The sequence below is a fragment of the Sitophilus oryzae genome, unplaced genomic scaffold (genome assembly GCF_002938485.1).
Source record: "Sitophilus oryzae breed Bouriz unplaced genomic scaffold, Soryzae_2.0 scaffold_682_pilon_pilon, whole genome shotgun sequence".
Taxonomy (NCBI): Eukaryota; Metazoa; Arthropoda; class Insecta; order Coleoptera; family Curculionidae; genus Sitophilus; species Sitophilus oryzae.
The window spans coordinates 5,286,376-5,311,493 of NW_022147287.1; the positions used below are offsets into that span (position 1 = coordinate 5,286,376).

Below are 25,118 nucleotides of genomic sequence, written 5' to 3' on the forward strand. Positions count from 1 at the left end.
ATATTTTTAGCACAATAAAAAAATAAAGAAGTGGACGAGACAAATAATGACGTCTTGGGCTTGACCTCGTCAAAATTAACGTCGATTGTCATTCCCAGGCCGTCTTTGACGTCGTTTTTTTTCGATCATATGGTACTATGGTATTTTATGAATTTGTGATTTACTTAGAAACATTTAAATTATATTAAATGAGTCTTTGCAAAATAAATTTAAAAAATAAACCAGTGTGTTTATTATTAAATTGATGTATTTTTATTTGTTTTAAACATCTACATGTAGTCCCTGAGTGTACATCTGTTTTTTTTTATTTCAAAATAATATTCATTGGATTAAATAAAAATACTTTTATATCATTATTTTTTTATTAAATAACATACAAATAAATATCGTAAAAAATACATATTTACAAATTTTAAACTTCATTTTATATTTGAATTGGTGAGTTCTCCTCTTAAGTCTGATTTCAGCAACTGAAAAATAAATGGTATAAAAAAATATTAATTATAGTACGAATTTATTTAAGTACTTCTTTTATTTTTACCTTAACTTTATCTTCGTAGGTACCTGCGGATCCCAGAATATATGACAGTTTTGTTAAGGCTGCTTCAACTGTCATGTCACTGCCAGAGATTATACCAATTTCTTCCAAAGCCTGTAAATAACGAAAGAAAATTATAAACTTATTTCAAAAATTCTTATGATCTTTTTTATTTTTTTAATCTACGACAATGTTATTATGACACATTTAACATTGTAATTTGGATGTCTTTCATAACAGCACTAGTGCTATTATGAATTCATAATAACACGCAAATTTTAAAATAAGAAACAAGCAAAAAAAGGTACCTAAATACGTTTATTTATTGTAAACATTAATTATAATATCAGTACAATTGGTTAAATTAAATCCAGACGATGACAGGTGAGTTGAATTTTTAGAAAGTAAATTTATTTCCTGAATGCTTGAACTTGTTGAAGACCCATCATTGCCAGAAATGTTACCCAAAATATTACACATGACACTTTTTTCTTATTTTCTTTGGAATTTTCTATGTAGCTCTCTGCCACTGTGTTAGAGCGCCAACCACCATGTCTTTTAACAGTTAATAAATCCACTCCTGAATCTGCAAGCAACGACGCAGACGATCTACGGAAACAATGTCCAGTGTATTGTTGTGGATTTGGAAGACTTAGGAACAATGCTATTTTATACGGCATTTTCCCTAAAGTATTAATGCCAACGGGTTGCTTAATACATTTTCCACATCTGTACCCCACAAAAAATCGAGTATGCTCTGTGTTGCTTGGCTGCATAGCTAAATATTTCTTCGAACCATTTCCACCATATTTATTCCTTCAACATTCCCTTTCGTTATAAAAAAATCTCGTGAATGTTCTCGTGAATGGAATAATGACATGAATGCATTATCCTTCATCTTTAACATTTTGCAGCTGCAGATTTGTCAACTCGATACGCCGGCAGGCTCCCGCCGGAAAAAAAGATCCCGCTCTTGTCAGGAAATAAATTTCATCATCGGCTTCCAACAAAAAACCTGTCTTATGTCTTCTTTTCTTAAAATTCTTGATTTTTTTGACCGAAATCCTTCCGATTTTCTTTTTAGAAATGCAATTAAATGGACGTACTTACTAATATCTGTATTTTTCTTCACTGATATAACTGAACGTAGCATAGAATAATATACCCAAAGTGATGAAGCCTTCCTATGTTTTGAAAGATGTTCAAAATATGCCAGGAAAACCTTTTCGTTATTACTATTCTTGATTCCTTTACCTTTACACCAATCTTCAAGTTTTACATAGGCTTGCTCGTACGTTTGTCTTGAGTTTTCGGGAAGTCGAATTGACAACGTTTTGCGCTATGCCTTCAATATCCGAAGGGACATTTTCAGAATCAGAATCACCAATATTAATATTATTTTTTGCTTTTTGCTAAAACTGAACGTTTAACACAAAGTTTAACACAAAATTGAACATCAATAATTGATTCGATACGAACTTTTTAATGATGTTTGTATCGAACTTGTATCATTAATAACTATTATAAATGCATCTTTTGTTGGAGTAGTTCTCTGTGAGACACCCTGTATAACGACAATTTACATTGAAAAGATTGGTCACAAACGTGTTAAATCAGATATGCTGTATCTTCTCCATATTTAACTTTAAATTTACATTGTGATACTAGTACTTACTTGTGCTGTTTCGTAGGCTATACTGACAGTTCCTCTAGCGCACTGACTTATGTTAACTATCAAAACGCCTCTTTGCACAGCTTCTTTCAGTACCCTGAGCAACTCTGGCTTGTTGGATGGTATATTTCCAGCACCGTAACTCTGCAGTACCACTCCATCAACCGGCGGTTTCAAAAATGATTCTAACTAAAAATATTAGTAGCAAATTTCAGTTTGGTATAAAATTGTTGGAGTACTCAAATTTGGTATGAGACATATTATGGAGAGACATAGAGTGTTATAAAAATGAAGAAAAAGATATATGGTAAAGTTGTTTAAACAACTTTACCATATATCTTTGGATGTACTTAAACAGCCGTTAAACGGTAGCCTACTAAATGTATTGTGACGTCGTTCATGTCGACGGAAAGTAATGCCTAGCCATAAGGATATTGCAAGAGCACCTGTGGCTCCGTGGCTGAGGCTATCGGTTCGTGAGCGAATGGTCCGGGGTTCAAAACTCACGCTGACCAACACTTTTTTATATTTTTTTTGCTTATAGCGTGATCTTATTGCATTGGTTTCACTCTTTTTGGTTGGATTGGTTTAGTTATTTGGCGGGTTGGTTAGCGTGGTTATTTGGAGGTTGTTAATTCATTGGTGGGGTTGGTTGGTTTTTACTAATTTATATTTGTTTTTTAAATTTTTTATCGGTGTCGAGGCTAGTTGCGTTGGTTAAGTTGGTTATTTGGTGGGGTGGATAGCTTTGGTTAGTCCTTATATAATTCCTATATTTCATAAAACCGTCAAGTGCGTCACATCAACGACGTCATACCTATTATTGCAACTCATACTACATCACTCTACACATGTTGAAACTCAGTTTGCCTGCGACCTTGTATCCTCTTACTCATATTATTAATTGTTGCCTGGAAACAGGGTATTTCCCCAAATGCTGGAAGGAGTCTATTGTTTGCCCAATACCGAAAGTGAAATGCCCTGGTAGTGTTACCGATCTGCGGCCCATAAGTTTGTTGCCTGTCATGTCCAAGGTACTGGAGAGAGCAGTGTATGCTCAGATTAACAACTTTCTTTTAAGAAATAAACTTTATCCAGTTCATCAATCAGGATTTCGTGAAATGCATAGTACAACTACAGCCATGTTGAACTTGACAGATAACATTTTCAGGGCTCTTGATAGGGGTATGGCTGTTCTGTCCGTTTCTTTGGATTACTCCAAGGCGTTCGACGTATTGGACCATGATCTTCTGTGTGCTAAGTTGCATTATTTGGGTTTTGACGAGCTGTCTCAAACTTTCCTTGAGAGTATCTTGCTGATAGAACGCAGAGAGTAAGGTTAAATGGTGGTTTGTCATCCGCCGGCAGAATAATATCGGTGTCCCACAGGGCTCCATTCTAGGACCACTACTATTTCTGATATATACCTTCGACATTTTTGATAGTGTCTCTAATTCCCACGTACAATCATACGCCGATGACACGCAGCTTCTCCATTATTTTGATCCAGTAAATTCTGATACGGCTTCTCTTCTATTGAACCTAGATTTGGAGTCTATTTTAAAATATTCTACTGAACACAATTTGAAAATAAATGCCAATAAAACTGAAGTTCTTTTGTTTTGTTCAGAGAAGAAAAGAGCAACTTTACAGCGAAGCATAACACTAAGATTAGCTAATGAAAATCTACGCTACTCAGCTTCCGCTAGGAACTTGGGACTATATATTGACACGCATCTTAGGTTTAAAGAACATATAAAGAAACTTTTGCAAACAACTTACACGAGAGTCAAAATATTATATTCCAATAGATACATTTTAAACTTTAAGATGCGAAAAAAACTGTGTGAATCCCTGGTACTGTCTGTTTTCAACTATGCTAATATTGTTTTTTATCCATGTTTGGATCTGGTTTCTAAAAACAGATTACAGTATGTACAAAACGTTTGCTGTCGCTTCATTTTTGGTCTGAGGAAGTACGATCATATCTCTGCTCGTATTAATGAATTAAAGTGGCTTAAGATTTCAAACACTGTCAGGCTGCATTTCGTCATGTTTCTGTTTAAAGTTCGTAGCACATCCACCCCTATATATCTGAGTGAAAAACTTATTCCTCGTAATGTCATGCATAATTGTAATATAAGACAACATAATCAACTGACCATGCCTCAACATAGATCCGCCCTTTTTCAAAGAAGTTTTACCTATATGGCCGTCACTAGTTACAATTCCCTTGATAATGATTTTAAACAATGTAATTTTGGCCAATTGCGAAAAAAATATAAAATGTTTCTTTTGTCTTCACAGGAATGATAATGGTTTTGTATTTTTTGTTTATTTCTTAAAATTATTTATTATGCCATGTGTATAAGAATTAACTATGTATATTTTTTAATTTGTTAGTTTATAGAACATATTTTTTTGTCTTTTTTGTCTTTTAAACGTATTTTTCAACAAATATCTTCTGGCAGCTATGGGTGGTTAAATGTAAGAATAACTTTTTTGTTAAATTTCGCCACCCTTGTTGCATGATGTGTAATAATATATGTAATGTTACACATCTTTTTTTTTTCTTCAATAAAGACGATTTTTTTTTTTTTTTTTTTTTTTTCACTGCTCAGAACAGGTTTAAAGCTGCCTTATCGGTCCATGGGGACAAGATAAGGTGCTACTGTTAATCACCTAGAAAGGAACGAACAATGTTAGCAGCATCAAGCAGCACAGATTTCTGTATTAGGCGGTAAGTATTTTCAGGTATTCCAATTACTTTTAATTGTTCTTTCAGGTTGACCGGGATAATTCCAATGGCTGAGACAATCAAGGAGACTACCTGGACCGATTCCATTTGCCATATATTTTTTATTTCTATTCTCAAATCTTGATACTTTGTTATTTTTTCTGTAAACTTGCTTTGTATATTGTTGTTGTTAGGAATAGAAATATCAATTAGTAAAACTGTTTTTTTAATTTTATTTATAAGCGTGATGTCCGGTCTGTTACTTCTAACGGTTTTATTTGTTAAGATTGTTTTATCCCAGTATATTTTAAAACTATTATTTTCGACTACGGGTGGTGGATGATATTTGTACTAGGGCTCTTGGATTTCTCGGTCAATGTTGAATTGTTTGAGGATCTCCAAGTAGATGATTGATGCGACTCTGTTGTGTCTTTCCAGATACTTTGTACTCGCAAGATTACTGCACCCTGATAAAATGTGTTCTATGTTTTCACTTCCAGAATCACATCTACGGCATTTGTCTGATATATTCTCCTTTAGGATGAGTTTCCGGTAGTTGCGTGTTGGAATAACTTGGTCTTGCATAGCCACTATGAATCCCTCCGTTTCTGGGTAGAGATAACCCGATGTTAACCAGTGCAATGATAACCAGTGCAATGATATAAGACGATTATTATTATTATTATTATTATTAACGGCATTTTAGTAAGCTACCGTTTAACGGCAGTTTAAGTACAGCCTATATCTTTTTCTCCTTTTTTATAACTCTTTCTTACCTGTGTACTGGTAATTGTAGGGAAGAAACTAAGTGTTCCTACATTAGGATTAATATTCGTATGCACCGCTATATTTCCTTTTCTAGTATTTTTTCTTATATAATGCTCATAAACTAAAAATAAAATAATTTTATTGGACCCTATAACACATATATACAGGGTGGTCCGAACTGTATTCCGGAAACTTGGGCAAAATATTCTGCAGATAAAAGTAAGTAAAAACGTTCGTATAAATGTATGTCCTAAAATGCTTAGTTTCGGATATACAGGGTGTAGAAGTTTCATTTTTATTTCGATTTTTTCTAAATAATTTCTGAAGTAACGTCAATATTTTGATGAAAATTGGTGTTTGGGAGTTTTATGACATGATGACAGGTATTAATAATTTCAGTTCAAAATATCACGAGAACCATTACTCATAGCGATTTTTACCCAGAGACATTTTTTACGCAAAAAACGTCGTAAATATATTTCTTTTACTCAGTAGTTTTATACAGGTACGGACGAAAAATTATTACCCTTCAAACCGATTAAAAAAGGTGGCGCCCTCTACAAGTAGGAGTCATATTGACATCAAAATCAAATTTCTCATGTCAAAAAACTCCCAGACACTAATTTTCATCTAAATATTAACGTTACTCCAGAAATTATTCTGAAAAAATCGAAATAAAAATGTAAACTTCTACACCCTGTAACTCCGAAACTAAGCATTTTAGGATATACGTTTATACGAACTTTTTACTTTTTTTCATATGCAGAATAATATGCTGCCGGAATACAGTTCGGACCACCCTGTATATAGAATTATTATATTTAATTACTAGCGTGTACCAGCGACTTCGTTCGCGTCGAATTAATCATTTGTAATGGTGATGATAAAGCAAAGCAAGAATTTCCATTAACATACAAACGGGATAAAATTTTCTCATATTTATGTCAGCATGAGAAAAAACAATATGGCGATATTATTATATAACTTGGTAATATTTGAGGGGTAGTTTCATCTCGTTGGAACTTGACTTTCGAAAAATCCGTTTGCCAAAAATAAGCTTTTTACGTCAAGCAGTTTAAGCAGAATCGTGGTTAAGAAATTACCCAACTTTTTGGAACACCCTGAATAATTTTTTAAAAAATTTCAAAATATGTAAAAAAACCAAGTAAATTATGCTTGTCCAAGCGTTTTCCCGAAAGACTAACCGTTTTTTAAATAACAAATATTGTAATATTTGAGGGGCGTTTTCACCCTCTTGGAATTTGAGATTCGAGAAACCCCTCCTTATCGAACCTCTACACCCCACAGTCAATCCGTTTGCCAAAAATCAGCTTTAAACGTCAAGCAGTTTAGGCAGAATCGTGATTACTCAATGGTCACATTTTATGAAACACCCTGTATAAATATATAAAAAATCTTAAAATATGTAAAACAACAAAAAAACTCACCGGTTTTTAAATAAAAAATATTTTAATATTTGAGGGATAGTTTCACCCCCTTAGAATTCGAGTTTCGAAAAATCCCTTCTTATCGAACCTCTACACCCTTAAGTCAATCTGTTTTCCAAAAATCAGCTTTTTTCGTCAAGCGCTTTAAGCAGGATCGTAATTAATCAATGACCAGATTTTTCGAAACACCCTGTATACATTTTTAAAAAATCTTAAAATATGTAAAAAAACAAAATAAAATATACGTGTTTAAGCGTTTTTTGGCAAACTTGACCGTTTTTTAAATAAAAAATATTGTAATATTTGAGGGGCGGTTTCACCCTCTTGGAACTGGAATTTCGAAAAAGAATTTCCCTAGAATTAACATGTATGCCAAAATTGAGCTTCTTACGTTGAGTGGTTTGAGCAGGATCGTGATTAATCAGTATGTCAGTCACTTAAGGATTTTATATATTAGTATAGATTTATAATACACATAATATATCTGTATAATTAGTATTTCTTCTCTTAATATTATACAGGGTGTTTTTTATATAAGTGCAAGTAATTTAATTAGTAGACTATTTCTGATTCAGAAACAGGTCCATCAGTTTTTTTTTGTGAAAAAAAAATTGTTCAGAATTTTATATTTCTTTTCTCGATATCCTCCAGAAAATTTTTATATATATATATTTTTTATATAAAAAAAAAGTTCAATATTCTCGTGAAAGTTCAACGGAACTATAACGGAATTATCGAAGCCTTTAAAATACTGGTATACTTATCTAAAAAACACCGTGTATAAAAATTTAATATTCCTTATGGTTATATATATTTTTAAATAAATACCGTATGATCGAAAAAAAACGGCGTCCAGTTGGCTTGGAAATGACGATCGATGACATTTCCCATATAATTTTACATATAAAATGACAGCGATCTTCATTTCATAGCCATCGTCGACGCCGTTTTTATTCGATCATACGGTACTAAGCCAAGGATTTAACTGACTTTTTTGTAATTGCCATAATCTTCAGGAGTACATTTGTATTGATTTTTTAGACACCCTGTATATTTAATATTATTTAGGCAGGAATGTGTCTTAGCGCCTCTCCTATTCAACATATTCATGGCAGCGCTCTCCGACGGCGCACGGTGGGGTATTAGCATATGAAAAAGGCCATGGCGAAAAAGCAAATGTGTTTAAGATTTCCCAAAAAAAGATAAATGATAAGTTAAATCATCTCTGCCATGAACGGCTTTGCTATGGGTTTGTTTAGTTGCATTCATTTGTTTCAACGAAACGTCAAAGTTGTTACTTCTCACGGATAAGAGGTAAATGGCTAAATTTTATGTTTAAAATTATAAATTGTTATTGTTCTTGTGCTCTTTTTTTGTTTATATTATTGTTTTGATAGAAAATGGCTCAGCAAGCTGCAGGTATGTATTCTACATAAACGTATTATTTATTTTGATATTCTCTATACTAACGATTTTTTTGCAACTAAAAGTTAGGCGTTCAGAAAATTTGATTAAATTTGTGACATTTTTATTATACTTAGAGATTTAGTTGCGCATTTCGAAGAATTCAGCATATTGTCTATATACGTTTTACTTAGTAAACATTGGGCTTTCATACAGTAAAATAAAATACCGCGACTTTTTTGCGATTTTGCTGATAAAATGAGAAAAACATTCTTGGTTTCCTCTAATTTGCCAATCAGTGATATACTAATGCGAGGTGTAAACCGCGATGGCATTGTTGTGTACAAAGCGATCGCATGAGTGCCATTAGCAGTATAGCACAATTTGGCATTAGTAGCGACTTTAGTGGTATGGGCATTGCTCGCGGATCAGTCGTAGCATTAGTAGTAGTAGTTGCGATATTACTACTGGCACTGACCGTGGAAACACTGGAACAGTGATTTTTCTTTCTTTTTTTAGAATCGACGAATTATCCTTTATTTTGTTCATATTATTTCCTCTTTAATTGAAAATAGCAATAATTTATATAAGGTCTACATAAAAAAATTTTGATCAACTGTCAGTGTCAAATACCCCACTGTGCGGCGGTTTGTTCAACATAAAAAGACTCAGGGCAAAAACATGTACATAATTGATCACAGAACTTCAATACGCTGACGACTGCGCTCTAGTTGCAAACACGGTACAACAATTACAAGAAATGTTGAACACATATACCTGGGCATACGAGGCTTTGGGCCTTAAGCTAAACATCGACAAAACTAAAATCATGTGCACTCCCTAGGAAGATCACAACAAAAGCTATAAAAATCGGAGAAAAACTATTGGAATATGTGACGGAATTCAATTACCTTGGCAGTTTGAATTCGGAAAAGGCCAATATTGACTCTGAAATTCAGCACAGGATTAGCAGTGCCTCAAGAGCATTCTGGAAATTAAAAGACAGGGTTTTCTACAATCATGACTTGAGTACAAAAACAAAACTGCAGTGTACCGAGCAATTATAATCCCCACTATGTTATATGGGAGTGGAACCTGGGTGCCATACCGCCGACATATGAACGCATTAAACAAGTTGCAACTTAGACAACTCCTAAGAATCCGGTGGTTCCATCATGTCTTAAACGTATCGGTCCTTGAAAAAGCTAACTGCGAGAGTATTGAAATCATGATTACAAAATCCCGCTTAAGATGGGCTGGTCACGTATGCAGAATGCAAGAAAACCGCATACCAAAATCTCTGCTTTACGGTGAGCTTGTAGACGGTAAGAGGAGGCTGGGTGGACAACTGAAAAGGTACAAGGATATTTTCCACGAAAACTTAAAGGGGCTTAACATGCAGAATGAGTGGGAAAAAGCAGCTCACAATAGAACTCAATGGAGGCAACAAAGCAATGAGATTTTTGAATGTCCGGAGTGCGGTAGACAGATAACATCACGTATCGGGCTTTTCAGTCACAGAAAAGCTCATGAAAGAAAACGCCTTGCGTGACCATCTTCTTTATGTGTGTCGAATACTCGTCAGCTAGTAGCGGCTGTTATGTTATGTTATGTTATTATTTTTCAGACTTACCATGTACTTCAATACCTGTTTCGCCTAAATGATGGTAGTTGGGACTGTCAAACGCATCCAGTAAGTTAGAACTGATTTTAGTAGTTCTGTTTCCTCTGAGTAGTTTGTTGGCGAAAAAGACGCAAACTTCTGGAATGTCATAACAGCTTGCAAAGATCAAGGAAGACAGAAAGTTGTCTTTGGCATCACTCCTAGTCTCGAAAATTGGAATCTATAAAACATAATCAAGAGATTTTTAATGATGACTGAAACCAATATGCATTGCCATATGTACAGGATGGCGCCTCTCATACGCCGCGGAGGCTCCAAGGAGAACGATAGTTTGTATTGAAATGAAATTTTGTGAGCATATGTAGTTTAATTCAGAGCACTATTTAAAAATATAGAGAGTTTTACAGGGTGTCCCCAAAAAAAGTTACATATCAAAGTTGTGTTTTTTGTAAGGGAACACCCTATATATTAATTGATTTTCGGATTCTGGGAGAAAAATAAAGGTGAGTTTTATAAGAAAAGTATATGACTAAAATGTAAGGTTATTGACATATTTAACATTTTCTAGAAATAAAGAACAATTTTTAAATTACAATAAAAGCTACCTAAATTGGAATTAACCCGATATAGCCTAATATGTAGTTAAATTAACTACTGTACTTTAAATCAAATTAAAACTTGATCCAAAAAGTTATACAGGGTGAGACAAAATTAGTATTGAACATTGGTCACCTTTAGAAGCATGTTACTCTTTTATTTTAAATGGAACACCCAGTACATTATCCCGATATTCAATGGAGAATTCATGTCTCTTCAAAATACTATTAAGGTTGCCTATCCCTCAAACAAAGATTTTCCTAGATATTTTCATTTACATGATTTGATCTGAGTAGATCTTAATTATTTGATAAAATCTAGGTGGCTGTGATATGGGTCTGACGTTCCTTCAACATAGCTGTCTAATTAGTCCAACTTTAACAACTAGTTATCATTTTGTGTCAGATAAAACAAAAACATTTCTCGGAAATTTGCCGAAGATGCAAACTTATCCTACATCAGAGAGATTTGATATGATACTATCAGTTGCACACTGCATTCACCAATTAATAGAATACTTAATTGCTCCTGATTTTATCTAGTCTGGGTTTTTTTTATGGGGATATGTTAAAGACAGTGTTTAGAAAACTCGACCAACTATTGTCGACAACGTGAGAGCAATTATTGTAGCTGCTTTTCGAGGTAGAACTCCACATATGCCTTTTAAAACGAAAAAATCCTTTTGAAAAGACAATCATTTTATGCAGTTAACAGGAAAGGAAGCATTTTGAGCATTTGATTTCATCTAGCTAATTTTTGTTACATAATTATTATAGGTTTATATCTAGTTTTAATTCTGTAATAATTAAAATATGTTTTAAACGTGTATCTTTTTATTACCGACAATCTTTATTTTTTGTTAAATTAACAAAAGATATATATGACACAGCCACCTAGATTTTTTCGAATAATAAAAATCTACTGAAGCAAAATCATAAAAATTAAAATATCTAGGAAAGTTTTTGTCTGGAACCTTAATAATATTTAGCAACCTTAATAATATTTTGAAGATATATAAATTCCCCATTGACCACCGGAAAAATATAATGGGTGTTCCATTTAAAATAAAGGAGTAACTTGCTTTTAAAAGTGACTAATGTTCCATATTAATTTTGTCTCACCCTGTATAACTTTTCGGATCAAATTTTATTTTGGTTTAACATACAATGGTTACTGTAATTAAATATCAGGCTATACAAGGTCAACTAAAATTTAGGTAGCTGTTATCGAAATTTAAAATTTACTCTTCATTTTCACAAAATGTAAAATATGTCAAAATCCTTAAATTTTGGGTAGATGCTTCTTTAGATAAAACACACCTTTATTTTTTTTTTTAGAATCCGAAAATCAATTAATATATAGGGTGTTTCAATAGAAAAAACACAACATTGATGTGTAACTTAGTGTGTATTATTGTGTATATATTTTTTATAAAATGCTTTCAGTTAAAATACATACGCTGCCAACATTTCATTTCGATCACAGATTTCAATATAAACTACCGTTCTCCTTGGAGCTTCCGCGGCGTATGAGAGGCGCTACCCTGTATATCACAATATAACTATATTTATTTTCTCTATTTACTACAATTTCAAATTCTGTTTAGATATGAGTATCATTAGATTTTGCAACGAATCAGTTGAGAAAGCCCAAAACAGAAAATAAATAAATTATTAATTATAAGTATTGCGCCGAATATATTTGTTTATGTTTTTGTAATAATAAATACATTCAATTTTGCAAGAGTACTCACTTGTGATCCCGTGATGATTACAGATTTTTGCAAGTTATCTAACATGAACGAAAGAGCTGAGGCTGTGTAAGCTAACGTATCCGTCCCATGCAGCACTACAAAGCCGTCAAATAATTTGTAGTTTTTCTAAAATAAAATATACTTTTTCGTATTCCTTTTCGTATTAATACAGGGTGGTTCACCACATACGACACGGAGTATTGTAGCTAAACGATGAGATTTTTACAAATTGTAAGTTCTGGGTTCGTTGAAGGACTATTAGAGCTACAATTTAAAAATATTTTTACAAGATACAGAGTGTCCCAAATAAGTAAAAAATATTATAGTTGTATTTTTTTAAATGGAACACCCTGTATATTATTCTATTTTTAGATTCTACGATTGAAATAAAGGTAAATTTCATTGAGGTTTATCACACTTATAACTTACCGTTTTTAAAATATTTTCAATTTTATGAAAATGCAGTAAAAATTTTAAGGCTTCATTTCTCCAAGGATACCGAAGTTTTTAATACTAAATATTTACTAGAGTTTATTTATTGATCAGATATTGTTTTGCAATAATAAAAATACTTCTACCTTATACAGAGTGTCTAAAAATTTATATTAAATAATTACTAGCTTTAAACGGCAATAAGTTGTTTAATTTAAATGGAACACCCTGTATATTTTACGTGAATCAGATGCACAATTTAATTGTCTATCAAATTGTACTGTACCATTTTTTACCTATCTCTTCAAGTGTTCGTATAAAATGCATTTTCTTATAATTTAGACCTCATTTATCACTATACCCATGGAATATCGATAATTTAGATTATTTTTAACGATGTAACAAATTTTCAAAATTTCAAAAACAATATTACAGATACTAATATTGTCGATAAAGTTCGCTTATTTCTTTAGGACCAATTAATATGATCCCAGTATTCAAACTACATTAATTAACCGTTTACGTTGATTAACAATAATTGCTCCATATACTAAAAAAGTATGGTAGAAAGTAACACCTTATAAATTTTATTTCATTTTTTTAAAATGCTTATTTATAACAACAGAATTGATCATTTTCATAACTTATTACTGTATTGATTTCTGAGTCAAATCCATATTCGTTTAGAATAATTTATTAATTGAAACAATTATTGAATATGTAATTAACTAATTTTTGGGCGAAAATAATGTTGGTATATTAATAATTAGTAATAATTGGTATACTATTTTACAAAGAATTAATAGTTTTCTTTTTATAAACAAATAAGCTTGCAATATTATTATTTTTACCACCTGTACATTTTGTACATAATTATGTTGCTTTAAAAAAACCTAAAATGTCAATATACCTTTAGTATAGTGATAAATAAGGTCTAAATTATAAGAAAAAGCATTTCCTACGGAAACTTAAAGAGATAGGTAAAAAATGGTATAATACAATTTGATAGACAATTAAATTGTGCATCTGATTCACGTAAAATATACAGGGCGTTTTTTTAAATTAATTTTTAAATTTTTAGACACTCTATATAAGGTAGTATAATTTTTATTATTGCAACACAATATCTGATCAATGAACAATCTTCAGTAAATATTTAGTATTAAAACCTTTAATACCCTTGGAGAAATGAAGCCTTAAATTTTTTACTGCAATTTCACAAAATTGAAAATATTTCAAAAACGGTAAGGTTTCAGTGTGATAAACCTTAATGAAATTTACCATTATTTCAACCGTAGAATCTAAAAATAGAATATTATACAGGGTGTTCCATTTAAAAAAATACAACTATAATATTTTTTACTTATTTGGGACACTATGTATCTTGTAAAATTATTTTTAAATTGTACCTCTAATAGTCCTTCAACGAATTCAAAACTTACAATTTGTAAAAATCTAATCATTTAACTACAATACCCCGTGTCGTCTGTGGTGAACAAACTTGTATACAGGGTGTTTCAAAACAAATGCGAAAAACTTCAAGGGGTGATTCCTTGTTCAAAATAAAGGGTAGTTTGCTTCATAAACGTTGGGTCAAAAGTCAACCATTAGGGAGATATCACGGTACAAAGATGGCGGAAAAATAAGGTTCTTATTTTTTATCTTGAAAACGAAAAGAGATAGACTAATGAAATTTTATGGAAGCAATACTGTTATGAAAACACACTTTCTGGTAATTTTTTCACTTTTTTAAAATGAGTGGAAGGGGTTGAAATAAACTACCCCTATCATTCTTGTTAACGTAATTTAAATAAATATCTTATCAAACACATGCAAAAAAATTAATTTGGATATTTTAGTTTGTTTAGAAACTTTTTTATCTCTTGTATTTTTTTTATAAAACTCACCGATTTGAAATTAAAAAAAAAAATGTAAAGCATTACATGTCAGCACTAAAAATATTTTTAGATTAAGAATCTAGTGATAATAATGATAATAATAATAATCTAGATAATAACGTATTGCAGTAGGGTAATGTCAAATAAAACAATATTAGAAACATCCTAAAAAGTGATAGCGGCCGACTAGATTTTTTCCTAAAAAAATTACAGCTGCCCACTAGATCCTTTATCTAAAAATGTTTTTTGTCCTGACATGTAATGCTTTACATTTTATTTTTTAATGTCAAATCAGTGAATTTTATCAAAAAAACACAAGAGATAAAAAAGTTTCTAAATAAACTAAACTATCCAAATTATTTTTTTTGCATGTGTTTGATAAGATTTTTCTTTAAATTTCATTAACAAGAATGATAGGGGTAGTTTATTTCAACCCCTTCCACTTATTTTAAAAACGTGAAAAAATTACCAGAAAGTGTGTTTTCATAACAGTAATGCTTCCGTAAAATTTCATTAGTCTATCTCTTTTCGTTTTCAAGATAAAAAATAAAAACATTATTTTTCCGCCATCTTTGTACCGCGATATCTGCCTAATGGTTGACTTTTGACCCAACGTTTATAAAGCAAACTACCCTTTATTTTGAACAAGGAATCACCCCCTGAAGTTTTTCGCATTTGTTTTGAAACACCCTGTATAATATAAGAAAAATCTCATTTAGTATTAATATGATTATTAAAAACAAAATAAAAATATTATTTATTTGCAACCACATATGTAATACTGACATTACTGACTTTTAAAAAAATTGAAAGTGTCAAATTATCTACATTTCTTCTCTCTTCCCATTTCCCTCACTCGGTCTTTCTTATTCCATAATCACCAAAAGGTATGCTTACTGCTGCCCTCCTCCCTGTTTCTAAATCCAGGAGGTTGGGTCTCTGAACAAATTTAAATAAAAATAGACTTTAAACCAATGGAAAAAGCAAAAAAAAATTTTTTTTCTAATATTTTAGTGATAAAATTTTACTTTATCATAAGTATTAGTAAACAAGTAAAACTACAAACTAACAATTAAGGAAGTACAATTAATAACTTTAACACACACTGAATTTAGACTAAAAAGGAAGAAAACAATTAGGTACTAGCTATAAGTAAACAAATAATTTTTAAACATGGTTACTGTTGTAGGAAGCAACACTCCTAAGGAGATTTTTTTGATAGTTTTTTGATCTCGGATTTGAATTAAAGTTTTTTGAGAACAATATATATATAATTAATTGTGAGTTTATAATCATCTGCTGATGATGCTAACATTGTTAGCGAAACGCGCGTCCAGTGTAAAAGTAAAAGTGTTTTGGTGTATTGTGGTGATTTAGTGTTTTTATTTTGCTGTGTAACACCAAAGGTTCCAACCCTCAACTGTAACTAAAATATTAGAAAAAAAATATTTTTTTGCTTTTTCCATTAGATTAAAGTCTATTTTTATTTAAATTTGTTCAGAGACCCAACCTCCTGGATTTAGAAACAGGGAGGGGGGCAACAGTAAGCATACCTTTTGGTGATGATGGTCGTTATTTATTATTAACAAAACTTTTTGCGCGCTTTTTACTTTGGTTGAAAAAGTTTTTTTTTAAATTTGTGTAGAGACCCCAATTGTACGTCGGCGATTTTAATTTTTATATTTTTTTGAAGCCAGTGGTATCGGCATTTAAAAAATAAAGTACTTAAAGTTTATATTTTTTTTTGACATCTTGGCCCAGGCTAACTGTGATTTGTTGAAGGTAAAAATGCTAGACTTCTTTGACTTAAAACCTACATTCTGGCATTCTAAAAAAGCGACGAGTTTGTGATATTTTCATATGTCAGTCTTTTTCCTTAATTCTAGCATTGTCCGTATCATGCTGTACGTAGCCCAAAGAGTTTTCTGCCTGGCCATGTCGCTAAAATATGCCATCAAGACTGTCTCCGAAGCAATATTCTTAGCATTTCTTTCGGCACACTATTTTTCGTATACTTTCAATGCCCCCTACTTTTTTCTGGAAGTAAACTGGCTTCTGCTCTTTTTGCAGCTTCTGTTAGTTCTGGTGGCGTACCAATATTAAAGTAGTCTTCATTATCAAAACTTTCCGACAACATTCTGTCTTTCTATGTTATATAAATTCGAAAAAGAAAACGAGAAATTGAAAACTGTCACTTAGTTGTTTGTTTTGCTGTTGAAGGTTTGCGCCATAACAACCACTGGTACCGAAAACGACAAATTTTCGCATATTTATTTTTTGTTCAAAATAAATTGTCCCAATTTTTTAATTAATGATGTGGTTGTAAATAAAATAGTATACAAACCTCGGAGGAAAGTTTTCATGATTGTCTCGAGATTTAGTTAATCTCTCGACAGTAATGAAACACTTCCCTCCATGAATACCAACTCGTGAAAAATAAAATGTACTTTATACCTTGATGTCTTGAGCTATCCTAATCCATTCCTTGGTGGACATATTACTGGAGTCTAATAAAGGAGAATATTCTTCGATTTTATATAAAATAGTGTGTTCTCCGATAGTTCTGTAAATATAAAGGTAAATTCAGAATATATTTAGAGAATACGATATTCAAGAATCAGGGAAAGAACATAATGTGCCGATTTCATTTTTAAGGTTTCTTTCATGAAGTTCTATTATAGTATATATCTAAATAATTCTGGTAATTCAAAGAAAGTAAATATTTAATACTTTACTATCAGAATATAAACAAAAATAAAATAAAAAAGTCTTTGCACCGACCCGGATTCGAACTCTGAATCATCGGTTCGTGGTCGGAAACTCTACGCACTGCGCTATGGAGACATGTTCGATTTATATTCAATACTAGAATTTATAGGACTAAATTAATAAAAAATATAGGATCTTCTTCCGATGCGCAGTAGGGAACGCAACATTTACCGGCAGCCAGACGGGCCGCATGCTGTTCTAGAGAGCATAGTAAAAGATATATCAAAGAGCCAGACGTCTCAAAATACTTGTTTTTCCGACGTTGTTAGCTCTCGTACTAATAGGATACATAGGAAAAATTTATTTTTAAAAATAGGTCATGAATTCTTTTAACATTTTTAACTATTTTCAGGTCACAAATTAGCAAAATATGCATACCTACGACTGACATTTTTAAAGTGAATATACTGGATATATCTGATTATCTGATAGTCCAGTTTCTATTTATAAAATTCAAAGATCGAACTCTAAAAATCTAATTTTAAATAGCCATAGAACTACGAAAACTATTTTGAAAACTAGCCAATACATATTATTAAGATTATTGCTTAACAATAAAACGATTGTAAACAATTTAACGATTGCTACGGTAAATTAACAAATTTATTTTGCATCAACTTACATATTTGTATTTTTTTAAAGAAATGTCTTGATTTGGTGATTTTATTTATTTTTATTATTATTATTTTTTTGAAATTGAAGGAAATTAAGAGAAATAAGTAATATTCCAATAACTATATTTATCATTATATTATAGGTACTTAAATCTACCGTATAAAATAACCATTTAAAAATAATTTTACTCAAAATAATAGATATTTACGATACAAATGAGTTAACAGCATCATTAAGATACGAGTGTAACCACGCAAGTATATTAATGGAGTTAACTCGCGTGTATTGTAAAATATTTTATCTACCTATAACTATAAAAACACACAATGAATTTTAAAAATTATTATACTTAACTATACAATATACCGGGTGTTGCATCGTCGAGCGGGACATAGGAAATCCCATGTAAATTTTAATGGGGTCAATTATTGGCTTCCCTAATTATTTTAGAGAATAATTCTATTTAGGTTTATTGAAGAGCGCTAAAACCCACATTGAAAAGAATAACTTAGATATTTTTGATTAGCCCGTTTACGAGTTATCGTCGATTTCTTTTTAAATATTTCTCCTTTCTTATGGCCCTGTATTTACTTATGAGCACCAGTCAAGGTAAAAGATAACTGCCAAATGAAGTTATCATTTCAGAAATTTATCTATTTACTGCTTTATTATTATTATTAAAAACTCATACCTACATCGAAAATATTAGCCATGAATTACACTACCGAAGAAAAAGTATTGATGATTAAATGGTATTATCAAGGAAATAGTTATCAAAAGGTGTCGGACATGTTTGCTGCTCTGTATCCGAATAGACCGATACCTGGAAAATCTACAATCGCAAGGAATATCCAGAGATTTGAGACCAAAGGTACCCTAATAAATAACTGCAGATGTGAAGCAAGGCAGGAACAAAGAGAAGATGCAAGAAATGATACCGACTTGGAAGTTTTATTGTGCGTGGAAGAGAACGATGGAAAGATCAGCACAAGGAAACTTGAGGATGAAATAGGAATAGATCACACTACAGCATTTCGAATTTTGAAACGACATAAATACTATTTCTTCAAATATGAAAAGCACCAAGATGTACGAGATGGGGACGAAATACGGCTGCAGGCGTTTTGTTTTGATATTATGGAAAGAGCAAACACGGATAGAGAATTTTTAAAAAACATATGTTTTACTGACGAATGTACGTTTACCTTAAATGATGAACCCAATGTTCAAAATTATCGATATTGGAACAAAGAAAACCAACACAGGTTTGTCGAAACAAGGACGCAATATCCACAGAAAGTAAACGTTTGGGCAGGGATATTCGGACACAATGTTATCGGGCCATTATTTCTTACGCGAAATTTAAATGCAGAATATTATTTGGAACTACTCGAAAATCATATTTTACCTGCTTTACATGATGCCGCTAGGGAAAATCAGGAAGTTTGGTACCAAATGGATGGCTGCCTGGCACATAGTACCCTGGCTGTTCTGGGTTATCTTTTACTTTGACTGGTGCTCATAAGTAAATACCGGGCCATAAGAAAGGAGAAATATTTAAAAAGAAATCGGCGATAACTCGTAAACGAGCTAATCAAAAATATCTAAAGTTATTCTTTTGTAATGTGGGTTTTAGTGCTCTTCAATAAACCTAAATAGAATTATTCTCTAAAATAATTAGGGAAGTCAATAATTGACCCCATTAAAATTTACATGGGATTTCTTATGTCCCGTCCGACGATGCAACACCCGGTATACCTATCCTAAAAATCAATTACCTTAATACCTTTGTTCAAATAACACCATCCATGGCAATGTCAATATGACAGTAAATAATATTGATGTCACTAGTTTAAAAAATGAGCGATTCGGAAAGATGGGAAAGTATTCCCTCTGACACTGAAGAAGAGGCATCCAGAGCCATTTCTGGATTGCTTCCAACAAGATCGAAACAGAAGTATTAGTATACATACTCTAAGTATGAAAAATGGTGCACCGAAAAAAAAATACACCCAACTATGGAAATGAAAAGGTACTCATAACATATTTTTCCAATTTAGTGCAAAATAAATGTTTTACAAAATATTTTTTTCTCTTTGGTAGTCACCTAAACAAGGAGTGCGGTAATGAAAATGCGTTAGTTAAGAAGCTCTCAACTCACTCAAAATGCGTGAGTTAAAACCTTCTTAACTCACTGACGTAGATAAAAATAAATTTCAACCTTCTTAACTGGAGTAAGCGCCATTAGAAAATAAAGAAGAGTAAATTACTATCGATTGTCATTCCCAGGTGTCTTTGACGCCGTTTTTTTTTTCTCGAACGTATGGTATTTATTTTAAAGTATATTTTCTAACCCTTACTAAAACCATGCAGTCTCTAATTATAAACAAAAAATAATTATTAACTTACTGTAAAATAAGTTCGTTTTCGTCCATTGGCAGTCCATATTTTTCACACAGCAATTTGTCATGCATTTCTGAATTTTTCACCTTCTTCAAAAACGTATTCGGTATAGGAATATAAACTAAAACAAAGATATTCTCTCTTAAAGTTTTATACAGGGTCGCTGATATGTATGGGAACAGTCGATTATTTAGATAAAATATAAGGAGGTACCGCAGAAAGTTAAATATAAAAGTTATAGGGTTTTGAAATATCTATTAGCGGGTAATAAATTGAGGTATACAGAGTCGGTTATAAAGTCGTGGCACATCATTTTTTTTCAAATTTTCATTTTTTTAAATAGAACCAAAAAAAATTGCACTAGTGCTATTATGAATTCATAATAACACGCAAATTTTAAAATAAGAAACACGCAAAAAAGGTACCTAAATACGTTTATTTATTGTTAACATTAATTATAATATCAGTACAATTGGTTAAATTAATTCCAGACGATGACAGGTGAGTTGAATTTTTAGAAAGTAAATTTATTTCCTGAGTGCTTGAACTTGTTGAAGACCCATCATTGCCAGAAATGTTACCCAAAATATTACATGACACTTTTTTCTTATTTTCGTTGGAATTTTCTATATAGCTCTCTGCCACTGTGTTAGAGCGCCAACCACCATGTCTTTTAACAGTTAATAAATCCACTCCTACTTGTATCATTAATAACTATTGAAAAGGTATGACATAATGTCCTACCTATTACTATCTACGAGTACCTTTAAGAAATGTGTGTAAAACCGGTGCGTAAAATTATGCTCGCTACTGTAGTAATTTCAAACCAATCAAAATTCAATTCAATCAAATAGAAATATCAAATTCTGAAGATATTAAAATATTTACTTTTTTATTTTTAGAATTTTTACAAATTATACTAACACTTTTAGAATAATTAAATATTTTTTTTCGTATACTCACTATTTATACCTATTCAGGTTTAATTTAAAAATAGATGGCATATACAGGGTGTCATTGTAATGGTGTAAAAAATGGGGGGGGTTACAGTTACAGTTAGCAACCTATCAGAGCAAATTCTTTGCCTTCAATTTTCTCGAAACCCATCACTCTGGGCGCTGTGCAACAAGAGTACCTTTTTTATAGGAAAGAAAGAAATTGCTTTATTGTCATAAAAAAATTAAACAATTTTGTTGACAAAGCTTAAAAAAAAAGAATATAAAAAACATACAAAACTTCACTTAACAATAAAAAAACATATAAAACTAACAGCAAACATACAAAACTAAAACAATACTTTATACAATTATAGAAATTGTACATTGTCAAAAATTTATTTAATTAAATATAAATAAAATATAAACATACATGTAAATATAAATAAAGGGTATGTAGTTTTCAAAAAATGAACCCACGTTGCAAAAAAAATATCCTCAAAAAAGTTATTCACGAAACAATCCCCTACCCTTGCAAAAACTACCCTTTCCGCTTTTCCAAATAATTTTTCAGTATCACCATTTGATTTAAGGTCAAAATTTATGGCAGAGGATTTTTTTTCAAAATTTTATCTCGTTTTTTAAGCCTACAATTTCAAAACAACCTTTATATTTTTGTGTTTTTTTTAATTCACCCTTTCAGAGCCCCTAACTCCCTTATTATAGGATTTTTTTTACTATTTTTAGAAGTACTATCACCCCCCGATTTTTTTACACCATTTCAATGATACCCTGTATGATAGGCATGTGTATTCAGCCCTTTTAAAAACATTTACAACTTTGCTGTAAAATTAACAGGAGAGCCAATATCTGGACAGTTCAAAATTTGCTTGCGATTTCCTGTGTTTCCAACGACTTGCCTCATGCACCACCCGGTACATGACCCGGTTTTCTTTTTTGGAACATACTGTAATTATACAGATTTCTTCAGACACAAGACGCAGTTTAATTAAAATGTCCTAAAAAGCTTCACAGGCAGTGAATTAATATTATAGATGTGTACATATTTATAAAACAATTAAGTTAAAACCGCAGTTAATAAACAATTTGGTTTTGCTTGGATCCAGTTTTAACCAGTTTTAACAACCAGCAAAGGAACTGTTTGTAGAATTCGAGCTTAATTGATTTTGGATATTTTTAAATTAACGAGAGTAAACCACATTTCGCTTTTGTTGACAAAAATTAGTAATCAAAATGACGAAATCTTGTTATTAGTTTAATACACTGGCAGTGGCGCACACAGATGTTATTTTAGTTCAAAATGTATGAATTTGGTTAAAAATTAGGCTCTTGGGTTTAAAATGGCTCCCTAAATAGCATATTCTACATTACTTTTTATTTGGCCCCTCCCTAAAATAAATTCCTGTATCCGCCCCTGATAACTCTGATTTAGATTAACCGATTTAAACAAACTAGAATTTCCAAAATATCAGCGCAAACCGCAACTTTCTATCTTGTCTCTAACCGAAGATATTAAGAAAACAATAACAAAAAAAGGTAAATTGGTTACGTCATTCATACATTCTTAGTTGGCCACCCGGTACAAGAATATTTTGTCATAATTTTTCTTTTTAGAATTTAAGTAACTTACCTCCATTTTGATTTTTTTGCATTCCTATTGTCCCACCCACGTACAAAACTAAGATTTTTTTACACTGAATCATAATTTCTATACTAATTTTGAAAAAAAAATACAAAAAAATCTAATTTCACTACGTTAAGTTACTAAGTCAAAAAAATGTAAATTTGCCAAATTCTTTAGACACGCTTGTCCTTCAAACTTAATTTGCTTGATCAAACAATGCGAAGCTAATAAAAAAATCCGTTAATGTTAAGTAAGTAACTCAGACGAGAACTATATGATACTGAATAGTGAGCGAACGTACTACGTTATTTAATATAACTTTAGTGATAAAGGCAGAAATAAATAAACTGGTCAGGTCAGTTTGAGGCAAAATTGACCAATTTTATCTTATCAACAGTCCAAGAGAATATTTTGCAACACCTTAGTTAAGCTTAGCCTAGATTTTGGAGTGTAGAGGTAAGGAGAAATATCTTCGTGCATAAAAAATAGTCATAAAGAAAGAAAGACTTAAGATGGCGCTACTGTAGCAAAAACCTAAAATCTATACTAATCTATACTAATATATAAAATCCTTAAGTGACTGACACTCAACGTAAGAAGCTCAATTTTGGCATACAGGTTGATTCTAACGTGTAGAGGTTGAAGAAGATAAGAAGGGATTTTTCGAAATTCCAGTTCCAAGAGGGTGAAACCACCCCTCAAATATTACAATATTTTTTATTTAAAAAACGGTCAAGTTTCCGAAAAAACGCTTAAACACGTATATTTTATTTTGTTTTTTACATATTTTAAGATATTTTAAAAATGTATACAGGGGTGTTTCGAAAAATCTGGTCATTGATTAATCACGATCCTGCTTAAAGCGCTTGACGTAAAAAGCTGATTTTTGAAAAACAGATTGACTTTAGGGTGTAGAGGTTCGATAAGAAGGGATTTTTCGAAACTCGAATTCTAAGGGGGTGAAACTATCCCTCAAATATTAAAATATTTTTTATTTAAAAACCGGTGAGTTTTTCGGAAAAACTCTTAAACACGTATATTTTATTTTGTTGTTTTACATATTTTAAGATTTTTTATAAATTTATACATCAGGTGTTTCATAAAATATGACCATTAAGTAATCACGATTCTGCTTAAACTGCTTGACGTTTAAAGCTGATTTTTAACTAACGGATTGACTGTGGGGTGTAGAGGTTCGATAAGGAGGGGTTTCTCGAATCTCAAAGTCCAAGAGGGTGAAAACGCTCCTCAAATATTACAATATTTGTTATTTAAAAAACGGCTAGTCTTTCGGGAAAACGGTTGGAAACGCATAATTTATTTTGTTTTTTTACATATTTTGAAATTTTTAAAAAAATCATACAGGGTGTTCCTAAAAGTTGGGTAATTGATTAACCACGATTCTGCTTAAACTGCTTGACGTAAAAAGCTTATTTTTGGGAAATTCCAAGGAGATGAAACTACCCCTCAAATATTACCAAGTTATATAATAATATCGCCATATTGTTTTTTCTCATGCTGACATAAATGTGAGAAAATTTTATCCAGTTTGTATGTAATGGTAATTCTTGCTTTGCTTTATCTTCACCATTACAAATGATTAATTCGACGCAAACGAAATCGCTGATACACTCTAGTATACCCATAAAATATCTTGTTGCTACATCTTTCCATTTGCGTATAATCAACCGAGGCGAATGAGGTGCGCCACCCTGTATATTGTTTTGAGACGCAAAATAGAATAAAGTGTTAATGACTCGACCAGTGTTAATTCTGTAACTATTCCTTGAAACAAAGTTATTTTCATATATTTTACAACGAAAGTCCAAGGATAAATATAAAAATAAACATAATAGAGACATATTATTTTCTGCTGTTGC

The 25,118-nt window shown here is 31.5% G+C and overlaps 1 protein-coding gene across 1 annotated transcript; it reads right to left on the bottom strand.

Moving 5' to 3' along the window:
* Positions 1–274: 274 nt before the first annotated feature.
* On the bottom strand, positions 275–23,560 carry LOC115887977 (60 kDa lysophospholipase). The gene is made up of 9 exons (XM_030907553.1): positions 23,245–23,560; positions 20,665–20,779; positions 17,326–17,434; positions 12,542–12,667; positions 10,201–10,411; positions 5,724–5,836; positions 2,214–2,399; positions 542–652; positions 275–470 (listed from the first exon to the last, which is right to left on the bottom strand). The coding sequence occupies exons 1-9, from the start codon at positions 23,315–23,317 to the stop codon at positions 420–422; spliced, it is 1,095 nt and encodes a 364-aa protein (XP_030763413.1). The 5' UTR covers positions 23,318–23,560; the 3' UTR covers positions 275–419.
* Between the last annotated feature and the right edge of the window lie 1,558 nt (positions 23,561–25,118).

Coding starts and splice junctions, on each gene's coding strand:
- LOC115887977 (XM_030907553.1), bottom strand. CDS start 23,317: ATGATTCAGTGTAAAAAAATCTTAGTTTTGTACGTGGGTGGGACAATA. Junction 12,668..17,325: donor GGATAGCTCAAGACATCAAG/GTATAAAGTACA, acceptor ATTTTATTTTAG/AAAAACTACAAATTATTTGA. Junction 10,412..12,541: donor TAATCATCACGGGATCACAA/GTGAGTACTCTT, acceptor TATGTTTTATAG/ATTCCAATTTTCGAGACTAG.